Source organism: Mustela erminea, chromosome 3, assembly GCF_009829155.1.
Source record: "Mustela erminea isolate mMusErm1 chromosome 3, mMusErm1.Pri, whole genome shotgun sequence".
Lineage (NCBI taxonomy): Eukaryota > Metazoa > Chordata > Mammalia > Carnivora > Mustelidae > Mustela > Mustela erminea.
Genome location: NC_045616.1, coordinates 105,860,550 through 105,885,298, shown reverse-complemented (window position 1 = coordinate 105,885,298; position 24,749 = coordinate 105,860,550). Strand labels below are relative to the sequence as shown.

The following is a 24,749-nucleotide window of genomic DNA, read 5'->3' as shown; positions in this document are numbered from 1 at the left end:
GTGTAAAACAATAACATTTATTTTGCTTATGAATCTGTAATTCAAGGAGGTTTGCCATTAGTGAACTTTTTAAAAACAGACTTTGTAGAGTAGAATAGATTCAGATATACGTAAAAGTTGGGAAGACAGTACAGAGCAATCTTATACACCCTACACCCAGTTTCCCTTATCAACATTTTATATTAGTATAGTGTATTTGTCACAATTAATGAGCCAATATTGATATGTTATTATTAACTAAAGTCAATACTTTATTTGGATTCCCTAATTTTTTATCTGCATCTTTTTTTTTTCTGTTTGAGGATAACATCCAGGATGCCACATTACATTTAGTCTTCACATCTCCTTATGCTCCTTTTGGCTCTGACAGTTTCACTGACTTCTCTTGCTGTTGATGACTTTGACAGTTTTGAGGAGAACTGTTCAGATGGTTTAAAGAATGTCTCTCCATTGGAATTTGTCTGATGTTTTTCTCATTAGAATATAGTTATGGGTTTTTGAGATAGAGATCACAGATGTAAACTGCTATTATCATTTCATCATACCAAAGGTGCATACTATCAACATGACTTAGCATTTTGGATACTGGCCCTGATCATCTGGCTGAGGTAGTAGTGTGTGTTATAGTTCTCCACTGTGAAATTTCTATGCTCTACCCTCTCCTTTTCATACAGTACTCTTCTGAAGGCAGTTACTGTGCAAAGCCTTCATTTAAGGAGTGGAGAGTTATGTTCCACACCTCTGCAAGGGCAGAAAATCTACATAAATCACTCCAAATTCTTCTGCATGGGAGATTTCTCCTCTCCTCATTCATTTATTTGTCCAATAATTTATTTATGTCAGTATGAACTCATGGAAAATATAAATTTGGTTATAATTGAATACCAATTTATTTATTTATTGCTGAAATTATTTCAGCTTTGGCCTTTAGGAGCTCTTTCAGTTTTATTTGTTAATATTCCATTAGCATATCCCCTAATTGTGGCTTCAGTTTTGTTTTGTTTTGAGCACTTCCTTTATGGCACAATCTATCTCACGTCCAGTCCTAGAATCCTCCCATTTCTCTAAGAGCCTTAGCTTCCTTTTATTGGGGAGTGGTATTAGAGACCAAGATCTGGGCACTAGGTGTGCTCACTGCTATTGCAGTGTCATCACTTCTAGGCTTTCCTGCTAACAGCAAGGAAATATGTGCTTATATACAAATAGGTCTATTTACATATTAATATATTTCTATGTATATATCCATTGTATTAAGTGAACATATCTATATTAGGCTAAACATTTGTTCATACTGATGTCTCCAACGGCAATCCATTGACACAGGATCATTATAATTTTCTTCATTGCCTGTCTGTAATCACCCATTTCAGCCACAAGAAATCCGTCTCTACCATCCAGCATCCATTGTTCAATTCCAGTACACATGTACAGTGACTTCGGAATTGTTAACTCAGACTCCTATGGGAAATAACTTTGTTAACTACAGTACAGTTCTTACATGTGGTTCCTTTTGCCTTTTGTTGCACAGACTCATTTCCAAATCTCCTTAGGTCAGCACCTTTCCCCCATCACCTTCAGGAGGCTGACTCATACATTTATCACTGTCTGTATTCCATCTTGGGATCCTCCAATTTTTTAAATAATTTTTAGAAATGTTCATACAGGGTTCCTGGGTGGCTCAGTTGGTTGGGTGTCTACCTTTGGCTCAGGTCATGATCCCAGAGTCCCAGGAACGAGTCCCATGTCAGGCTCTCTGCTCGGTGGGGAGTCTGCTTCTCCCTCTGACTCTTCCCACTCTCATGTTTTCTCCCTCTCATTCTCTCTCTCTCAAATAAATAAATAAAATCTTTTTTTTAATAAAGAAATGTTCATGCATTAAGGTTCACTCTGTATGTTATAAAATTCTATGGGTTTTACCCTCTAGTACCATCCATGTCATTGCAAATGGCAAGATATCATTTTTTGATGGTTGCATAATATTCCATTGTATATATATATACCACATCTTCTTTATCCATTCAACTGTTGATGAACATCTAGGCTCTTTCCATAGTTTGGCTACTGTGGACAATGCTGCTATAAACATATAATTGATAAGTCAATTAGAGAGTGACAATTATATGTTCTCACTGATTTGAGGAATTTGAGAAACAAGACAGAGGATCACATGGGAAGGGAGGGAAAATTGAAACAAACGAAACCAAAGAGGGAGACAAACCTTAAAAGACTTTTGGTCTCAGGAAACAAAATGAGGGTTGCTGGAGTGGAGGGGGATGGGAGGAATGAGGTGGCGGGTGATGGACACTGGGGAGAGTATGTGCTATCGTGAGTGCTATAAATTGTTAAGACTGAAGAATCACAGAACTTTGCCCCTGAAACAAATAATACATTTTATGTTAATAAAAAAATTTTATGGGTTTTATCAATGCAAATGTCATATATCCACTATTCCAGTATCATACAGCATAATTTTGCCATCTATAACCCCTCCACCCCCATGGCTTCACCTATTCAACCTTCCATCCCCTCTTCTTCCTTGAATCCCTAACCACTGAACTGGACTGCAAGATATGACTGTGTTTAGCTTTGTAAGAAACTGCGAAACTATCTTCTAAAGTGACTATAACATTTTGAATTTCCAGCAGCAACAAATGAAAGTTCCTGTTACTCTACCTTCTTACCAGCAATTAGTATTATCAGTCTTTAGTATTTTAGCCGTTGTAACGAAAGGGGACAATACTACTTCATTGTTGTTTAACTTGTCTTATCCTAATAAGAAGTGATATTGAGAATTTTTCATATGCTTATTTTATATATATATCTTTTGGTACAGTTCTTGTTTAAGTCTTTTGCCTGTTTCTTTCTCTTTGTAGGATAGGGGTGTTTTCTTGCTGTCAAATTTTTAAAGCTTTTCATATATTTTATATGCAAATCAGGTAAGCATTTTGCAAAAATTTTCTTCCAGTCTGACTTTTCATTCTCTTAACAGTGTCCTTTGTGGAGCAGAAGTTTTTAATTTCAGTATAGTTCAACTGATCATTTTTGTTTCTTTTGTGGATCATGTTTTTGTTATGTTGAAAAACGCATCCCCAAAACTAAGGTCATGTACTTTTTTTTTCTTGTCTCAGAAGTTTAATAGTTTTACATTTCACATTCAGGTCTATGATCCACTTTGAATTAAATTCTGTGTAAGATGTAAATTTTGTGCCTAGGTTCAATTTTCTGCATATGAACATCCAATTGTCCTAGGACCATCTGTTGAAAAGATTAATCTTTCTCCATTGAATTGTTTTTGCACTTTTGTCAAAAGTCAGTTAACTGTATTTCAATAGATCTATTGCTGTTTTTTTTTTATTCTGTTCTGTTAATTCATATGTCTGTTATTTTACCAATGCCATGCTGTCTTGATTACTGCAGCTTTATAGTGGGTCTTGAAATTGGATAGTGTGATTCTTCCAAGTTCATTCTTCTTCAGAATTGACAGTATGTATTTTGAATAAAATTCTTTTATTTCAAAACTGTTCCCTGAGTTCTTTGTCCCTCCTTTCACATTCCATTTTTCTCTAGTCGGCTAATTTCCAAGTTTTTAAAATTCAAATTTTTGTTGTACTTTTATAGTTTATAAGACCTTAAATTTATGTGGCTAGTTTTGAACTATTTACAGTTTTCATCTGTTTTGTGGATACCTCTTCCTTGCATGTTTTCGTTGTTTCTAGAAGGGCTGTTATACTTCTTACTCTTTTTTATTTTTCTTGTGAAAAAACATTTTGTATGTGCTTTAACCATAATCTTTTTGGTTGCTTAACCTTAATGAAATGAAAGAAATTCCTGTAGTTTTATGAGGGGGGGGGTGGGAAGTGATAGCTTTTTTAGCCTCAAGAGTCTAGAGTTCATCCTTTGTTTTTTTTGCACAAACTAATGAAAAACATGGCCTTGGATTTTCTAAAACCTAACTCTTCTGGTGATTTCTAACACTTTCATCAAGAAGTTCTCTTTTCATTTCTACTATTGTTCCTGTTCTGATCTACTACACTCAGGAGTTTCTTATCAATGCTAGCCCTTTCTTTGAAAAAGAGCCCTGTTTTTGTTAGTTTGAAGAATTTATAGGGCCTGGAATACTCCAAGTACTAGCAGTCATTATCACATCACAGTTCCTTTGTACTTACCATGAATTGGAGCTAATCCAACTCCCTTCCATTTTTGGCAGCTTTTCTCAGGTTGGCCACTGTGTTTTCCAATGAGTACGTATTGGTTATTTAAGCCATCTCCTGTTCTCAGAGTTATAAGAATTTCAGTTGGCTTCCCTCTGCTTTGTCCCATACAGATGAGATAACACAACAGTCTTGTAACCACCAGTTGTTTTTCCCTGCTTACTTTTATTGGGAATGCAGAGGTTTATTAAGATACTGTGTCAACCATTTAGTATAGATGTTGCCTATGTCTTTGGTTTTGCTACCCTAGTTGTTCAGCATTTTTTAATTTGGAAACAGCTTTTCAAATATTAAGCCAACCTGGTCTTCTTTCAATAATCCAAACTTGGCTGTATATATCTTTTTCATGTACTACTAGATTCACTTTGCTAATATTTTGTTAGGAACTTCATATAAATATTCATGAAATATGTTGGTTTATAATTCTTCTTGAAATGTTCTTGTTGGATTTTGCTATAAAAATTATATTGTCTACCCTGCCACCTGCTCTGGCCTCAGCAGGACTGCCCTCCCCCACCACCACCCTGCTGGCCACTGCCTCACTGGCCTGTGGGACATTCCTCTCCCTGGTAGGAGCTGAGACCCTGTAATGCCCAACCTCGGCCTGGGCCCCGCTGCTCATGGACCATAAAGCTCAAGTAACCAGTGCCCTGCTTGGCAGTCACACAAGAATCTCCCACTCTCTGGTTGGGAGAAAAAAAAAAAATTATATCGTCCAAATGACAAACATCTATTCTTTTTATAGAATCAATTTATGTTAAGTTGATATTATTTATTCCTTAAAGCTTTGGTAAAATTCCCTAGTGAAGTCATCTGAGTCTTGATTGTTAGGTGGAACGTTTTAATTAAAGATTTAATTTCTTTAATAGATATAGGGCTATATAGACTTTCTATTCCTCCTTGCTTCAGTTTTCAATTCCACTTAATCTTTAAAATCACTGAACTAACATTCTTCAAAATCTACTCATCACTTTAATCTGTAAAATTCATAGATATGTTCTCCTTTTTATCCTTTATATAGGCAATTTGGTCTTCTTTCTTTTCTGTTTTCTGATCAGTCTTGCTAGTTTTTGTGATTTTATTGTGTCAAGAATGAAAGTTTGGCTTTTCAGAGTTCTTAAACACTTTATATATGATTCTAGTTCATATACTTCTGCTCTTCCTAATTTCTTCCTTTTACTTTGTTCTTTTTCTAGTTTCTTGAGATGGATACTTTCATCAAGATTTTATTTGGGTGATGGGTATTAAGGAGAGCACATGTGTTGAGGAGCACTGGGTGTTACAGGCAACTAATGAATCCTTGAACACTACATCAAAAACTAATGATGTATTATATGTTGGCTAAATGAACATAATAAAAAAGAAAAAGAAAAAAATTATCCTTATTTCTTTTAAAATATATGATAGCATACATAAGTCATAAATTGAATGATGTAACTTAAAGGCTATCCATTTTCTTCTTTCTTTTATTAGCATATAATGTATTACTTGCCCCAAGGATACAGGTCTGTGATTCGTCAGGCTTACACACTTCACAGCACTCACCATAGCACATACCCTCACCAATGTCTATAACCCAGTCACCCTATCACTTACCCCCCACACCCCAGCAACCGTCAGTTTGTTTTGTGAGATTAAGAGTCTCTTATGGTTTGTCTCCCTCCCGATCCCCTCTTGTTTCATTTTTTCCTTCCCTACCCCCCCAAGCCCCCCACATTCCCTCTCAAATTCCTCATATCAGGGAAATCGTATGATAATTGTCTTTCTCTGATTGACTTATTTCACTCAGCACAATACCCTCTAGTTTCATTCACATCGTTGCAAATGGCAAGATTTCATTTCTTTTGATGGCTGCATAGTATTCCATTATATCTATCTATCTATCTATCTATATATCTCACATCTTCTTAATCCAGTCATATGTTGATGGACATCTAGGTTCTTTCTATAGTTTGGCTATTGTGGACATTGCTGTTATAAACATTTGGGTACACATGCCCCTTCTATCCATTTTCTGAGCATGGCTTTCGCTAAAATTGACACATTGTAATATGTTGTATGTTTAATAACATTCAGAAAATATATCTCCCAATTTCCCCTATGGTATGTTCTTTGATTCAGGTGTTACTTTGAAGTATATTACTCAATTTCCAAGTATTTTGCAATTTTCAAGTTATTGTTTTCTTATTGACTTGAATATTTCTGCTGTGGCTAAAGAAAATACGCCATATGATTTCAACCATTTGATATTTTTGAGACCTGCTTTGTAGATCCATGCTTAATAAGAGTTTCATACCCACTTGAAAAAAATGTTTATTTTACATTTTTCTGGTTGCAGTATTTTCTAAGTATCAGTTAGGTCAGGTTTGCAAACTTTGTCATATTGTTCCATATTGTTACTAATAGTATTTCATATTGTTACTAATATTATAATACTCCAGATTGTTACTAATGATTATATCTCCTTATCCCATTAATTATAAGAACAGTATCTTAACTAAGAATGTAAACTTGTCTATCCTCCTAATTCTGTCAATATTTGCTTTATGTATCCCTAGGCTATGTTTTTACACATAAAAATACAGATTCCTTTCTGGTGTATTTATTCCTTTGTCATTTTGAAATAGCCCTCTTTCTCTCCAATAAATTTTTTAAGTTTATTTTATGATAGACTGGGTACCTAGGTTACTCAGGCAATTAAGCATCTGCCCTTCAGCTCAGGTCATAATCCCAGTGTCGTGGGATTGAGCTCCACATTGGGGTTCCCTGCTTAGCAGGAAGCCTGCTCCTCCCTCTCCCTCTGGTCTTCCACTCAATTCAGGTACTCTCTCACTAGTTCTAATACTTTCACTAGTTTTGTGTGTTCCCTCTCTCTCTCTCAAATAAATAAACTTTAAAAAGTAAGTCTATTTTATGTAGTATTAATAAAGCCACAGCATCCTTCTTTTGGTTAGTATTCATGAGATCTTTCCCACCCTTTTACTTTCAATTTTTCTCTATCTTCTTGTTTGATGTTTGTCTTCTTAAGAAGCATATAATTGTTTGTTTGTTTTTTATCCACTCTGTTTTTTATCCACTCTGTCTTTTAAGTGGAGGATGAATCCATTTACATACACAATAATTATGATATTTTTGTGTTTACAATCATCTTACTATTTGTTTTCTCTTTGTCTCATTTGTTCAATGTTCCTTTTTCTTTCCTTTATCCCTTATTTGAATTAACCATATTTTTTTGGTATCATTCTATGTCCTTACTCCCTCTATTAGGTTATTATGTTGTTTAAACTGTTCTTTTTAGAGGTTATCCTACAGGTTGCAACATGCATCCTTGATTTAATAAGGCAATAAACTTTTATGCTATTATCACTTCCTGGACAATTCAAAGATCTTAGAACACTTATATTCCATTGACCCTCCCAACTTTTTGCTACTGTTTCTATCTTAAGTGTCTTTTAATCTACAACAGTTAGCTTCCATCTCATTCATGACATTTTTGAAGAGACCAAGGCAGTTGTCTTGTAGAATGTTCCATCTATAGGATTTACTTGTTCCTCTTAGTTCCTTCATTTAACTTGGTCCTCTATCCTGTCTACTCTTCAGAAACCAAAAGTGAGATGTAGCTAAATTAGATGTAGGGGAGACATACTTAGCAACAATACTTTAAAGCCAATGTTTTGAATTATATATTGTCACATCAAGGACACAGAATTCTAAATTTGAAAAATTGTTGTATGGATTAAATGAGATGGCATAAGTCAAGTGTCTATAATACCATCTGATACATAGTAGGTAAAGAGCAGAATTTCTCAACCTCAGTACTGTTAACACTCTGAACCCGGTAATTTTCTGTTGTGGGAGCGATCTTGTACATTGTAGAACGTGCTTCAACAGCATTCCTAACCTTTACCCATTATATACCAGCAGCATATCCTGTTGTCAACAACCAAAAATATCTCAAGACATTGCCAAGTGTCCCCTGGGTGAGAGGTGGGGGGAATTGGTTCCAGTTCAGAGCCATTAGTATAGAACAAAAACCCAAGTATTTGATAAGTATTCCACAAGTACTTATTATCATGCCTTGTGCAAAGCTTTGAGATTAAGACCTAATGAAACATGATTTCTGACTTCAACATACTCGTGGTTTTGGAGAGAGACAATAGGCAAATAGGGAATTAATAGACGGCATGATAAGCGCTGTGATAAGAACAATCATTGTAAAAAAAAAAAAAAAGAACAATCACTGTTGTATGTGAGGAGAGACACGCAACTTATTCTGCAGCAGAGGCCATTTCATGAAATAATGGAGAACTCTGACTGGAGACCTGAGGGACAGATTTCTCTCCCCTTTCCCAGGAAGGCTCAAGAGATCAAATGAATAAAGGCCATTCATAATGAAAATCAATACTTCAGAAATGAATTATCAAAACCCATATAATTTCCAGGCTTTATTTCAGAGTAAGATCGATAAAGATAAATCTACTACCAAATATAGAGACACCAGTAAGGTAAGTCAGGAGTGGGAGCTAAAGAGGACACCCTCAGCCATCTAATTCTTCAGCTGTTAGCCACAGACACATTCAGTTTTCCCATTCTATAGCTCTCAGTCTGTTTGGGGACCCAACGGATAAGCAACACCAGATTAACACGTCAGGATAATGTCACACACACCCTCTCTTGTTGACACTGGAAAGCCTTAGCTAAGGGGGTCCATCCAACTGTGCATACTGGTCCAGCCACCTATGCTTTCATTCTCCTTCCTGCCCAAGTACTTCTTTAAACCACTTGCAGTGTAAGTCAGAGACAGGTTACCTGTTCACTCATTTTGGTCCTCTGCTTCCTGGGCATACACCCTGACTACTTTTCCCAGCCTCTTCTGCAGCATACTGTGGCCGTGTGAACAATTCCTAATCCAAGGTATGTAACAGGGGAAGTCATATGTACTCTTTCCAGGTCTGGCCCCTAGAAACCTCCCATGTGCAATCCTTCATGCTGTTTTCCCTTCCAGTGGTTTGATTCAGACACACACATTGGTTCCTTGGTAGCCACTGTTTAAAGATGGCAGAGCCGAGGAATGAAAGGAGCCTGTGTTCTTGAGTCTCCCCTTGGAGGAGAGAGGTCCAGCAACCAAGAACACCCTTCCTGGGTTGGATATGAACAAGAAGTCAACTTCTGCATTCAGCTGTAAGAACTGAGGGTTTATCTAGTAGAGCAGTGAGCGTTTGCCTCCTATTACACAAAAGTGGAGAAACAGCCAGGTTTACCCTGCGACTGCAAGCTGCTGGGTCCAGCAGACGTGCATGGGATTTCTGCTGTGTTCACCAACCCGAAGAAAAGCATCTTTTAGCCAGCATATGTCGCTGATAGTCCCCGGAGCTAAGTGGGTATGTGAGAGGCTATTTGCAGGGCCATTGCTAAAGATCACACTTCATCTAATGTCCGCAGCACAGAACTATGAAAGGCCATGGGCTTTGATGTCAGACAGATGTGGCTTTGAATCTTGGCTCCCCACCCCCACCCCTGACAATTCTTTGGCTTCAACTCCCTGGGCCTCTGTTTCTTCATCTGCAAAATGAGGGTAATAACACCTCATAGGAATTTAGTGGGGATAAAACAACAGATAGCATACAAAACATCAGCATAGTTCCAAGCATGTCCAAGATACTCAATGATCAATTAGTTCCCTCCCCACAATCATGAAATGAATAAATTAGGAGTTTATTTACCTTTCTAATCAGAAGACTAAGCAAGACGTGGCCTTTTCACAAAGAACTGTATATTTACTCTTCCACAGAAATGTTTACTACCTCATACAAAAAGAACCAGGTTCAACAAATACTTCTTTTTCCCTTAGTCTAAATAAGGAGAATTTAGGTTTGAAGCAACTTAAAAATATAAGCATAAACAGAGGCAGCATTCATTATTTTTAGAACTCTTTTCCTTTATAAGAAATAAATGTCATATTTTTTAAACCAACAACAGAAACATACGCTGACCTTTAACCCAGATGGAGAGCAATAAAGGAGAGGGTTCACACAAAGCAGGGGGAGTACCGGATTCTGCTGGATAATACCCGTGTCGCCCTAGATGCAAGAAGTCCAAGGGAAAAGGTGGCAGATGATAAAGCCAGCACGTTGGTGGCAGGCCCTCCACCTGACCCATGCCCATCTCTGTAAACGAGATGTGGCGACAGGACAGGTAACTCGAGCAGGAACCTTCCAGGTAGGCTGCTGGAGCAGTGAGTTGTGGCAGCCCTGCACCCAACTGCAGGAGAAAGAGGCTGAAATGTCAGGCCAACCAGGATGCAGAGGGAAACGTGGAGGAGAACCGCCCACCGGCATGACTAAGTGCTCTTGGGGACAGGCCCCACTTAGAGGGCAGGAAGCAAATATCCAGATGTTACGAGCTGCCAGATGTGATTAACTGAGGAAAGGTGAAGCTGCCCACTTAACCATCTAAGGAGCAGCCCCATCCGAGTGACCCAAGAGTTTTCTGCAAAAGCATTAATCATCACAACAAATGGAGGCTTCATCCATCTCCATCCCCACTGTCTTCATCTCTCCCTCTGATAGAATAGCAGCCTATTTTTAAACCCTGGCACTACATTCTCTTGTGGAAACACGTGGGCTTCCTGACAGGCTGATGCTCAGTGGAGATGCAGGCACACTGAAGGTCCTGCCCACTCTCCCGTCCTTGCTCTCCCGTGAGGGGCGGGGGCGGCTCTGGGAGGAGGGGGCAGCGAAATAGCGAGTATCCAACACTGGCCTCCATGACAGCGAAACCCACTGCTGGCTTCCACCCTCTGCAAAAGGGAAGAGGCTTGGGCAAGGACCAGCGCCATGTACAGATATCGATAGCAACAGCTCAAGCCTGGGAAGAAGACAAATACACCCCAGATGCCAATCCTAGCATCTTTTAAAGAAAAGAAGTTTTAAAAAAAATTAAAATAAAATAAAGAGAAAGAGTTTAAAAGGATCTCCATGTCTCTTCAACATGTATCTAAAATGCTTTAAATGAAAGAGCAAACATTTCATTAAGCATTGGAGACTTTTTTTGGCAAGGTCGCAATGAAGTCAATTTACCAAAAAAAAAAAGACTTTTCAAGAAAGGAGGTTGTATTATACTTACAATCGCTCCAGCTGCTTCAAATCCTGGAAGGCGCCTCTCTCGATGACGCTGACCTGGTTGTCTTCCAGATGCCTAGAACCAAAGAAACAGCAGCGGTCAAGGACAAGGGGCCTGAAGGGTCTTGGTGCTAGGCTCTGGGCCCAGCAGGCAGGGTCACTCAGCCCCTCCCACAAGACTCTGCCCTGCCCCCCACCCCAAGCCAGGATCAGTCTGGTGGGACAAGATAATTCACATGCCAGCTTGGTGTCACGGTAACCAGGGTTTCGCCGCCTGCACACTTCTACCTGACAGATTGGTTTCCATGCCTCTATTTTAAGAATGTTCTCAGCAAATGTCCCCCCAAGCACTGCAGGATGTTGCACAGAAAAAGAAGAGGTAAAAGCTGCTTCTTATAAAAACCACACAGATATTCAGCATCTCTTCCCTTGGAGCTCCCTCCTCTAGGGATGTAAAAATACTTCATTAAAGAGGGCCTTCTCTGTGTACTCTGTCTGTGGGTCACCTAGTAGAAAGAGTGACCTTACTGTTGGACAACAGTCTGTGCCAGGAAATCTCCTCACCCAGAGCCTGACCGTTCCCAAAGTTGAGGGTGATGGTCACAAAAGCTAGTCCAGCCACAGACTCTGCTGACCTCCAAAGTCCTCCATGCAGATGATTAAAAACCTAAACACTTTGCTTAAGTGCATATCCTAAGAACTGAGTATACAATGAAACATTTGTTTCCCTAACTTACACACACACACACACACACACACACACACACACACACACACACACTGGCAGCTTAAATTGGATTAGCTTTAGGCTAAGGGAAGCAATGAGAGAAGGAAAGCAATGAGGTTGCCCAGTTTTCATCCAGAACCAATCCTGCTGGCTGAATAAGACTTAGGGGGATGCAACTATGTTTGAAAGATGAGTCTTTGGAAGGAGGAGTTTAGGAAGGGCTGTGGGTGCCCCTGGATTAGGCAGAAGGAGAGGTGCCCCGAGCACCTAAAGGAAAAGCAGAAGGATGGGAGGCAGCTTTAAGGAAGCTTGACCTTCATCTCAAAATGATTCCATCCATGCCAGCCCCACGTCTCCGAGGCATTTCATAACCTCCGTACTTTTTGGGCTTAACACTGGGGTCCTGGTGTTTATTTTCAAGTTCATCTTCCCCAAGATGCCTAAGGACTAAGAGGGTAAGAACTTCTGTTTATTATTATACTCTTCACCCTAACACCGTTGCCTAGTGCAGCAGCCACTTAAAAAAGGCTTTTCAATAATGAAAAACTAAAGATGCCTTGGGGCCACAAAACATATGATTTTCCATCAAGGGAAAAGCTAGTCTAGGGCATATGATGTGTCTGACTCAGACTACCAGTGTGATAAGGGATTTTGTTTGGGTTCAATGACATTTTACATTTTTGATGAGTTTTTTGCAAACAATTAAAAATCAATATCACACACACACAGCCGTATCACAAAAGAAGCTCCTTTTAAAAACCCAGCTCCTGTATTTCCAAATACCAACAAGTGGTGGGAACTGAGTATGGGGTCAGGCAAGGCACAAGAGCCCCTCAGTCTGTCTCAGTCCTCGCCCACTCCAGTTCATACCTTCATGTTGCTCTGGCCCCTCACCATCTTCTCACTTAACAGATGTGGACACCATGAAGCAGGGAGGCTAAGAGACTTGCTCAGGGAGAAATTATTCGGATAAAGTGACACAGTCATCTAGGACAGGCTCTCTAACCCCCAGTTTAGTGTGCTTGTCAAATCTGGTGTAAAACCCCTGTCTTGCTTTCTCACGAGCTGATGGTGTGACACTGGGTCATTCAGTCAACCTCTCAGGGACTCTGTTTCCTCATTTGTAAAATTAAAAAAAAAAAAAATTCTCCTAAGTCCTTGTGAGGGTAAAAATGGAATAAAGTGTGTAAATTATCTAGTCCAGGATCTGGAGTACAATCAGAGGCTTAATAAATGTTCTTTTTCCTTCCCTTGTCTTTTCCTCTATCCTGCCATATGGCGAGGAGGGCCTTGGAATGCCAACAGACTCACACTAGCACATCTCGCTAAACAGGGAACCAGTTCAATATTAGTGACTGGGGATTTGTTTAGCTGGGTTTTTACTATCAATCAATCCACAGTGCTTGTTGTCATAAGTTCCCAATTATAACAAAGAGCAACACTACAGTGACTGAGTGTTATATTCTTGCTAGGTTTCTGAAGGAGTTTAACTCCAACTGCTGATGAATCTTTTAGTTCTGTACTAATTAATCTAACACTACTAGCTTCTTTCAGAAAGGAGAGCCAAAAAAAGCAAAGACATCTGTATTAGATATCTGCCCCTTTTCTACTTTGCTCAGGCTAGGAGGCTAATTTTTATCACTTTGAGAAGGTTCTTGGACTCTGGTTTCTAGTTGAATCAGCCAATGGAAGGAACCAGAAGAAAATAAGAGGGTGAGATGGAGGGATATCCCGGGATATATTCCCACCTCCTTCCCTGCCAAGTAACTTCAGCTTGACTGTGTCTCTCTACCTAAGACCACAGATCCTTGGTGGGACCACTGAGGCCCAGAGTACTGGTGTAGCTCCTTATTGCTAGCCCCAGGAAACTGCACCACGTCTTCTAGGTTTCCCTTAACTTTGCCCACACCTTTGTAAATAATTCCTTATTTAGCTCTCCTTATTTGTCCTGAGTGAGTGTTATCTCTTTCCTGCTGGAATCCTGACTGGTAAGGTAACTGGGGTCCCTTTCTAGATCTACTTCCTAGACCTATGAGAGTCTAGCCTAGTACCTGACTTTTAAAGGTGCAATAAATAATCAACATCTGATCAACGACTGAACAAACAAACGAACGAATGAAGCAGCTGGGAACCTTCCATCCAGACTTGCAGGCTGAGATGCAGTGCAGGAGCTTGGGCTAACGCCATTGCTTTCGCTCTCATTCTACTGACCAGAGGCAGGCAGTCAGGGATCCAGGAAAGGCTGGATGCCCAGAAAGGCTGTCCATGGTTTGAGTCTGTTCTGAGTTAGAGACACACAGACTGTGTTCATTTTCGGCTCTTTTAGCATTGATTTTTTTTAGTTTTAACACTGGATCAGAATTGGAAATCGCCCCATGTGATGATGGCTGGGGAGGAGTTTAACTCTTTTATTAACCCCATTTGGCATAAAGCTGGCTCCCACATTGTGGGCATAGCAGAATTCTTGCAACAGACGACTAAGAAATGAAATGTAATTGATAAAACACCAGAAGAGATCTTTTCCTACTCTCACCCTGTGGGAGAAAGAATTGTTATGGGCAATTCTTCTATTTCTCCTTGAATGTACTTTATTTGGGGTAAACTGCCTTGGGATGAGACCAAAGTCCCCCAATCTCCATTTTATCTGCTTTTGCCTATTCACTTGCGCTGTATTAAAAGTTCGGCACGGAAATATGTGGCAAGCTCAAATTATTCAAGACTGTTGAGTCTTTCCTGGCTTCACTATAAATTGTAAATAAGAAACAGATATAGGGAATGTGCCAAGGTGTGATGAAAGCTTTTCAAAAAAGATAGTTGTCTAGGTTACTCCGCTAAAAAGAATAGATTGAGGGAAAATATGGTTTAAATGTCTGGGTATTTTACTGGTGTGAGAAAGCATTTCAGCTATCCCACCTAACAGATTCTTTCACAGTAATAAAGGGCCACTTGAATGGGATTGTCTTTGAGTTGATAAGGAAGATAATGAAACACAGTATATTAACAGAGTCTGTTAAGGGCGGGAGGGGGAGTGTTTGGGTGTTGCTTATCAAAATAAGAAGAATGTGCCAATTAAACTGGAGTCAAAGCAATGTTTTGTAGACCATCCAGAGGATATTAATACAATCTTTTGTGATTATTTTAAACTTTCTATTTGCAGAGAGCAGATATGGAAATTGGAATTTTTATTAGCCTTTTTGATGTAATGGTAAGAAAATCAAAGGGTTTTCTTTTCTGACTTGGTTAGAAAATGAAGCATTAGGTGAAATTTCTGACTTGTATGAAAGGAAATCTCTCACAGATGCAAGGGGAAAATGGAAACGAAGAGAGAAGTTAAATGTTTGTTTTTTAAGCTGTCAAATGACCTGCAATCAGTTTACTGCCTCTATCACGTCAATAAAAGTTACTCTAAAACGGAGCCCCGGAATTCGCTCAACCCACCCCAGTCTCAATTCTGACCCCCACGCATCTCCTGAGAGCTGCCGGTCATTTGACAAACATGGGACTGCTTAGGGCAAAAGACTCGCCAGAGGGTAGAGGCACGGCCTCCTGCCGCCCGCCCTTTCCTCCTGAGGATGGTGAGAGGAGTATGAACATGCCACAGCTGGAGAATATATCAAGGAGGAAACATCTGGTATCTGGAGGCCCAACATACAGATCCTAGTGTCCCCACACACTGATGTTCAGGGAAACTCAGGTAAGCCGCTTACTTGCACACCAGGGCTGCATTTATAAGACGGGGCGACTACTCCTTCTTGGTTTTCAAAAATTTCTATAATGCAAATGAACAGCAGTTTTCCCTAGAGGTTAGAAAGCACACATTCCGGGTTCTGATTTCTCCTTGCCATGTGAAGCAGGGACAACTTAACCAACTGTGCTTCTGTTTCCTCTGGGTGGACAGGAGTTACTAACCATGTAACACAGAGCTTGGTCTGTGAAAGGTACCATGTATCTGCTGGTTATCCTCACCATTGTTACCACTACCTACTTCTCCATCAGAAAAGCAATGCTATACAAGTAATATTCCACAGGTTGCGGTGAGAATAAACAGACTTTGTGAAAATGTTAAAACCATAGAGCGTTAACTGTACAACCATGAGAGTTAGGAGGACTTCTGACAATTTGTTATGGATGGAATTATATCCCCCCCTACATTCATATGCTGATGTCCTAATTCCTAAGCTATCATAATGTGCCCTTATTTAAAGATACTGTCCTCACTGAGGTAATTCAGTTAAAAAGGGGTCATTAGGGTGTACACTAATCCAATACGACTGGTGTCACTTGTGACAAGGGAAAATGTGAACACAGACAGAGATGGCACAGGAGGAGGACAGTGTGAGAGACTCAGGGAGAAGATAACCATCTAGAAACCAGGGATCCCCCACCAGAAGCTAGAAGAGGGGCTGGATCCGATCCTCGCCCTCAGCCCTCAAAAGGGACCAACCCCATGGACACCCTGATTTTGGATTTCTGACCTTGGAAACTGGGAGACAATACATTTTGTTGTTCAAGCCACCCACTGTGTGGTTCTTTGCCACAGCAGCCCTGCTGAACTAGGGCTTTACTTACTTACACATGAAAAAACTGAGGTCCAAACAGCTATAGTGATGCCCCCCAAATCACACAGGCAGTTAATTTTGATGTAGGGCCAGAACATGGTACTTCCTATCCCTACAATAAAATTCTTTGTATTACAATGGGCTCTTAGTAAAAAGAAGAAGATGGCTTCAGATACCAAGACTCTGGCTGCTGCTTCTAGTAGGGATTCGCCATCCACAATTACCTGACAAACACCAAGGCAGTGGCCAGATTGCCCGGACGATGTTCCCGGGCTGGAGCCACACCTATGGGGCAAAATCAGCCCCTGAGTAAAGCAGAAAAGAGGCTCCAATTGCCTCTCTTCTGTACCTCTAAATGCCTCACACTTGGCAATGGACAAGCAGTGAGACACATTCTGAACACTCACAGACTTAGGCATGGGTGAAGGTGTTCAATATTTAGCAAGGAAACCTGGTATTTCTTGCTCCCCAGTTGCATCAATACCCAGCTCCAATTTTGCTACCTGTCTCTGTACAGCTGTGCGTCTAGAGCAGGGGCTCTGACCCTGCCTCACTCTCTCTCTCCCTTCTCCTCTCCTCTCCAGTAAGCAACAAGATAAATAACTTTCCTTCTGGTACCCTTTTAACACACAGGCTGGAGAAGGAATTATAATCTCTATGAAGAGTAGCATGGTTAGTCAAGCTGGTATTGCTGTCATCCTAGAAGCTGGGGATGTTGATTTATTTGTGCAGAGCCTTCTGTTTTCCCTGTCCCGACTTCCTCCACTGGTCGAGCCCAGCCCGCAGCATGGAGACACAGAATGAGATACCTGTGAAAACCCGGGTACACGAATGAAGGGTTTTCTGTTGCAGAATGGTACATGCCTGTCACCCAGCGCAGGGGAGTGTGATGTCAGGGCAGCAGAACATTTTCACAAGGCCGAAGAGCTGAAAATGAAAATGCATCAAAGAGCCCTGTGTTACTTACAAGACCCGGAGGTTCTTAAGCCCAGCGAAGTCCATCTTGGTGATCCTGGTAATGTTATTTCTGTCCAGGTCACTGCAATAGAGAGCAAATTTGGGTCAGGTTTTTTTTTTTTTTTTTTTTTTTTTTTGCAGGTTATACTTATGGTCTATTCAACTCAGGCGGGCTTGAAAGAATGTTGCTTGTTAAGCAGAAGGTAATTCCAATGATTAATGTCATCCCCTGAGCATGCCCAACCAACCTTAAGGATACTGTATGGAATAAGCTATCCATTATGTAGGTAGTAGAGCCCTGCTATATTTAGCCGCCTGGCTTCTGTGGCCCCTTCTCTGGGTAACAGCTCTTTCTTTGGAAGTCTCCTCCCCCAACTCTCAGATCGGGTCACGTCACTGAGGCTGACCCCTCTTCCCAGGTCCAGACCGAAGCCAGACTAGGCTTATAAGCATCTTTACTCCCCCTGATCACAGTACTTGTTTCAGGAAAGTATACATGACTTAGATTCCTAACAGCTCTCTCCCTGCTGGGTTTCCAAGCTGTTCATCATTGCCAGAAACCATTTTGCCACCATGAAGAAAGAGTTCTCCAGAGTCAAACAGAGACTGATTCCTGGTGCTGCCCTGTGAGGAGGTGGGCCTACCCAGGCCTGAGTACTTCCTCATTTTGAAATTACTTGAGCCAATCTACCCCCATCTCCCTTATATTTTGTCTTAAAACTATTTGAGTTGAATTTTCTACCACTTGAAACCAAAAGAATCTTGACTGACTTTGGTACCTACTTAGGTGTTTGTTTATTTTCCAGCTGGTTTGCAAACTCCCTGAGGACAAAGGTATTATCTCATTTTATTTCCATAGCCCAATCTAGAGAGTATGTGCCTGGCACAGAGTAGAAGGAACTTTGCTGATCTCATACATTAGGTAAAGACAGTTACGTGGATTGCTCCTGCCTCGATTGGTAGGTTTACGCTCCTAAAGACGGTCCCAAAGAGAAGAATTTGCTATGGAAGGACTGAAAGCATTATGGTGGTGTTTGTGTTGGGGAGAATGGGCACCATGGGTAATGGAAAACCAGGGTTCGATAAAACCAAAGTCAAGAATGAGCCTATGAATAACTGTACATATACTCTGTGTTCACTAACATTATCTAAGACTAGATGCCAAAAAAAACCCAAAACCATGAATAATATGTTACAGTGCTTAATAACGATGCTGAATGACTAATTCTTATCTACCATACCTTTCTGAGAAACTTCTCAGGGTTTTGGCCATGTTGGGCGTTCAACAAGTCACTTGTCAACTGGCTTTGCTCTTGTCCTGAACATTCAGAAACCAAGGAGGCCATTTTCCCTATGACAAATCCCCATCCACATGGTCACTACTCCTTGGGTTTTCCTAGCCAGGACCCGAAGCTCTCCTCCTGCCATCAAGCCTCAGAGGGACCTGTGAGCTCTGCAGCAGTGTCAAAGAAACAGGGAAACAGTCTTCAGATTCTAGCACTTTATGAAGAGGGCTTATACTCCCGACTTGGAAAATAATACCAAAATAAAAATCAAGTGAGTCCTTGGGGAGCCTCACCTGGGAACCACCTCCCTTCCTCATCCAGTTTTCTGCTGCCTCAAAGAGCACTCAAGTTGTTTCTTGACTAGCCTGCGATGGAGAGAGGCAGTCTATAGCCTTCCCAGACCAAGCTGAGTGCTGGTAAAGGAGGAGCAAGAACTACCCAGGGAAAGAAAGAAAGGTCGCCTGTGTGAGAATGAGACAGCAGCGTGCGGCTAGGAACGCATGCGCGCTCATGCTCACCCTGAGTGGTATCCTCAACTCCCGTCTCAATCGGGACTGATGTTTGGGGACACCGAAAACTGCAGATATGACAACGCAACTAAGGGTTTAATTACCAGGACCCAGCGTGGTATCTCAGCAGCTTGTGCTGGTGGCTGTGGCACCAATATTTTCAATTAATATTTATTATGTGAAGGGGCACAAAGCGTGCTGCTGAAACACTGAGGACTTGGCGGTGGGGGTGGGGGGAGGGACCGGTCATGGGGTTGCCCCAGGCACACAGTCCATGTTGGGGAGGCAGAGCTTCAGGGACAAGCAGCCCTGAGTTTGAATCCCTGCCCTGCCACCCGCTGAGTGACCTCTGGGCAATTCACCTCATCTCCGAGGCTCAGCTGCTCCATCCACAAACAGGGTGGTCACCTCAACCTCCAGGACTTTTATGAAAGTCAAACGAGATGACACATACACAGTGTTCACCTGTAGCATGTGTTAGAGACTCAGTCGTGGCAGCTATTGTTACTATCATTAGTCGAACTACATCCTTCTCCCCTGCACCCACCACTTCCGGCCTGAAATTCCAGCGCCTCGAGAGCAGCTGCCTGCACCACCCCAAACCCCGTGCCTACAGATGAATCCTGGGAACTCCAGGACACTATCTTCCTGTAGATGGAAGGGGGGTACATTTTGTGATCAATACGTGGTAAATTGGCACCACAAGCAGCCCCTCACGCTGCCCCTCCCTCTCACATTTCTAGGACACCTATTTCCAAATCCTCCCCGGGCCCGCCAGCACACACACTGCCCACCTGCCAGGAGGGAGGTCAGGGAGCACGTTTCTGGGCTCTGAGGTGAGACAGGTCAGGGTTCAAATCTCTTCCCTATCCCCTACTCCCAGCTGTGTGAGTTTTAGTATTTTACTTAACTTTTCTGAGCCTCCATGCTTTATGGAAGCCTCTCCTACTTGCAACCTTAGAATGGCGAGGAACATAACACCTTGACTGCAAGCATGCTTGGCTGAAAATGGGAATTAATTAAATGGACACGGAGAACAGGCTATACTACTTCATGTGCCCATCGCTCCCCCAGCTCCCCTGGTTCTAGTCCAGGCTACTCTGGAACTTCAGCCTGATTTCTTAGCCTTCAGCCTTGGCTGTTGAGGGAATCAGAATCAGTATATCTTAGCCTCGCACGAGCTCAGAACCACATGCAAGCATGAACACTAGGTGGGAAGCCACTGCAGTTCTAGCTGTGGGCTAGGGAAGTGGGATGGTATGAAACATGCCTACAAGTTGTTTCATTGACAAGCCTGCCATCGAGAGGTGGAGTCTAGGTCCCTTCCCCTTGAAAGTGAGCAGGCCTCATGACCATCTAGACAAGCCTGGGGCAGGAATGATGTTGTGGAATTTCTGAGGCTGGGTTAGAAAAGGTAGTAAGCGACTGCCTGGCTCTCTCTTGGAGCACTTGTACAGGAGCCCTGAGCTACCATGTGGGAAGACCAGGAGGCCTAGAGCCACCACTGGTACAGCCATGTGAGAGGACCAGAGAGAGGGAGAGACAGAGAGGTGCCAGAGGGGCCCCGGCAGTTCCACTCTGGCTGTTTGGTTGTTTCCAGCCTTGAGGGCAGGCACGGAAGTGCAAACACCTTGGACTTTGAGGACTCCAGTCCAAACGCCTTTGAGGTCTCCAGCTCCAGCTATCATCTGGCTATGACTTATGAGAAACTCTGAGCCAGATCGCCCAGCTGAACCACTCTTGAATTCCTGCTCACAGAAACTGTGAGGGAGAATAGTAAAATGAGCACTGTGTCTTAAGCCTTTAAGTCTTGGAGTGATTCGCTTGGCAACAAAAGGGAGATGGAAGAGAAAGGAAGAGAAAGACACCTTTTGAATGTTTAATTTACCATTGACAATGGAAGTCCCTTCATATGACTCTCAATGGCATGCCCTTTCTATGCTTGCCTAAGATCCTCAGTCCCATCGTTATGGTCAAAGATGGCTCACAGGTGCAAAAAACAACCATTCTAGGAACGAAGTGAGAACGGGCTCTTCTCTCAGGAGTAAAGGCTGCATAGTTATGGTTGCCCATCTCTTCAAGTGAGCCTTATGATACCATGAGAATCCCCCTGGTGTTATGTTAATAACCGCAGTAGTGGGTACCATACCATTCTCATCATGGTAGAGACTGGCAAATCGTCCAAAAAACCATTTCTCCTCTGTCTGGTGAACACAGCGTAACATTTCTCAGTCTCCCTGGCAGGGATGGGCAACCATATGACCAAGTTCTCACTATTAACACAGGCAAAGGCAATAAATACTGCCTTCAGGCCTGACCAGTAACACTTCCTGTCCAATCCTCTGTGCTCTTTTTCTTCCCTCTGTTTGGGCTGAGTTCAGTAAATCCAGTGGAGAACTCTAGAAAGGGCAGCCAGGAAGGGTCTGAGTCCTTGAACAACTGCGTGGAATAGCGACCTTCTCTCCCCTGTCTCTCCAGTTACCTACATAAAACTCAGACACATTCAAGAAATAATTCTTAAAGCCACTGAAATTTTAGGCCTGTTTGTTACAGCAGTCTACACTGACAAATGCAGTATCTTTGAGTCAGGATCTTCCCATCTTTTTTATTTTTTCTTTCTCTTCACAACAGTTCTGAAAGGTGGGTGTTATTATCTTCCTTAAACAGATAAAAATACTGAAGATACATCTTAATAAGATCTGATGTTTGCTGGGCCCAAACTATGTACACTGTGTTAAAAACTGTATGTTCATTTTCTCTTATCCAGACACCAATCATATGTGGTAGGTACTACTATTATCCCATTTTGCACAGGAGGAAGCTGAAGCATAATTTCCCCCACCCCAATCCACCTTAGATTTTACTGATAAAGCAACTTGCCATGAAGTCACACAACCATTAAGTGGCAACAGCCGGGATGTGAACTTGAGCTCTCTGAATGGACATTTTTTTTTTTTTAAATCACATCATGCTCCTCATCTACAGCTAGACTCTAAGCATATTCTATTACAACAGGTTAGCTGCTGACTGAGAGAAAAATGAATGAATAAATGAATAAATAGAACAGTACAGAACAGAATTTCCCATCCCATCTTAAAGAAAGCAAAGGGCACTCCTGGTGACTTCAGTGGTTCCCATTTCAGCCAAGGTGGCCCATTTCCTTTTCTGTCTCCTAGTGCGGTCTGGGCCAGTGGGGGTGCTGAGACCCTCTGCAAGCTAGATGGGGTGGGGGTGTTTTCCTGCTGTTTTTGCCCATGTCTGGTTTCTGCCATGTTGCTCATCATCTACCATATTGCCTATATAAATAGGCATTGCCATGGTAATCCCCTGCATTATTTTTCCCCACCCCAATCAGTGAATCATAAACCAATGCTGTGAGCTGCAGCTTTGTGGTATTTTCACATCTGTTTGACACCTTGGGTGGGGTGGGGAGGATGAGGAATTCAGAACAACATTGGAAAAAATGAAACAAAAATATTCTGGGGCCGGCCACTGTCCCTAACTTGGCACACGTATGTTTGCATTCTTCTTTTGATTCATTCTGTGGCATTCCAGCAAAATGTTCTTTTTGCTGTGGCACATCTGGGAAGAGGGAGCAGTAAAAACAGTGTAGTGTGGAGAAAAGGGCTTCACTACCAAACCCAAAAGATGTAGATTTCAGTCCCCTCTTCCTTCTTAGCTGGGTGGCTTTGGGAACATTAATTAAACTTGTTTAACCCCAGTTGTTTGTATTGTTCTTGAGACTTTTATAAAATATGACCAAGAACACCAGCTATACAGGTTGACCATGAGGCTCAAGAGATAAACTATGTGAGGAACTATTCTTAAATAGCAAAATAGTAATCAGAGTAATTAGTTTTTTCACTCACAGCCAACAACTTGCAGGAAGAGGATGCAGAGGTGGAACTTAGGACTGGTGTCCAAAAAAAAAAAAAGATGTTTCCTATGATGGTGCATGTTTTTTGAATCATCAAAAAAGAGGATTCTCTAACTACAGAGTTAGAGAATACATCATCAATTCGAATCAGACTTTAAGACCACCTGCCCCATACAGCAAGTATCTACAGAGTTCAGGAAAGATGATATCTCTGTCTAAGGTAAATTTGGAAGGGCTGTCTTGCAATGAAGTAATTCCCTATTACAGGGGTATATAAGCAGAGGTCAGTAGTTAACTCATGCCAGATTGGATGTACTTGTGATAGGTAGGAAGCTGGGTGACATGACCTATAAGTCTTAATAATTTTAAGATCTAGAATTCTTGTATTTTGGGGGCCCAGAACCACATGGGCTTAAAAATATGGCCTGGTCCTTGCCCTCAGTGTAGAATCTAGTTGAGCAGATGGACTGAGACTCATGAATTACTTAAAGAACAATATAAGAATATACAAAATAAGAGGTTGAGAGATGTGGTCTAGATTCCATAGCGAGTGAGCAATCAGAGATTTGAGATAGCTGTGAAAACAGGAGCTCAGAAGACCTGGAGCTGATGAGAAGGACGTACATTGTGATGCGGTGGTGCCAGCAAGGGCTCTGATGGGGATTACAGAGAAGTAAAGGGTCTGAGGACAAGGACAGCAAACTTCTGAAAAAGGATGGTGTGATGCATTCATGTTCAAAATCTCAAAGCCTAATCTGGGGAATTCTGCTTAAGAAAGTGGTAGGAGGGGCCAGAATTAAGATGTCTTATGGTCCAGCCTGACCCCTTATTTACGGCCAGGAAAGAAGTTCCAATCAAGTCAGAATAAATTAGTCAAGAGGCTTTGGTCTCCACTTCAGTTACTCGCTCTTTACCTCACAAGGCTAACCTGACGGGACCACATCACAAGGTTGGCTGCTGTGCCCTCTTGCTTCACTTTGAGTTGAGCAGGAGGTGGGGGAAGAAAACAGAGTGACAAGAGTGTATTTATTCTTCTGGTTCCCTCCCAGAGAGGTTACTCAGGTTAGCTAACGTCTCCACCAAAGATGATGACTCCTCTTCACAGTTGACCATTTCCTGGTTCCAGAACAGTTGCTTTCTCTAATCTCTTCTGGCTCAGAACATCTCTATTGCTTCTAGTCCTGGTTCTCTGAACCACACCCAACTACTAAAATAGTCCCCTTGTACATCAATCTTCTTTACATAATCCTAACTTGAGTTTTTCTACCTATTTTCATTTTCTGACTGATACATCATTCATGTCATTCACTCAGTAAATTGTCTTAACCACTAAGTTTCAGGCACTATACTAGATGCTGCGACACAGGTGTAAATAAGACTGGCATGGTCTCCGACACTGAGCAAGTATAATGAGGAAGAAATAAAGGGTCAACTCCCACACACTGTGCTAAACAGTCTACACGAAGTGCCAAACTTTTTCTGTAAAGGACCAGACAATGAAT

The 24,749-nt window shown here is 41.6% G+C and overlaps 1 protein-coding gene across 1 annotated transcript in view; it reads right to left on the bottom strand.

Annotated features, from left to right (window-relative positions):
* Positions 1–24,749, bottom strand: part of SLIT3 (slit guidance ligand 3) — a 589,888-nt gene that overhangs the window by 526,815 nt on the left and 38,324 nt on the right. The window contains exons 2-3 of the mRNA XM_032334904.1: positions 17,586–17,657; positions 11,337–11,408 (exon numbers count right to left, since the gene is read on the bottom strand). Of these exons, the coding sequence (XP_032190795.1) occupies positions 11,337–11,408; positions 17,586–17,657 (144 nt within the window). The remainder of the gene's footprint in view (positions 1–11,336; positions 11,409–17,585; positions 17,658–24,749) is intronic.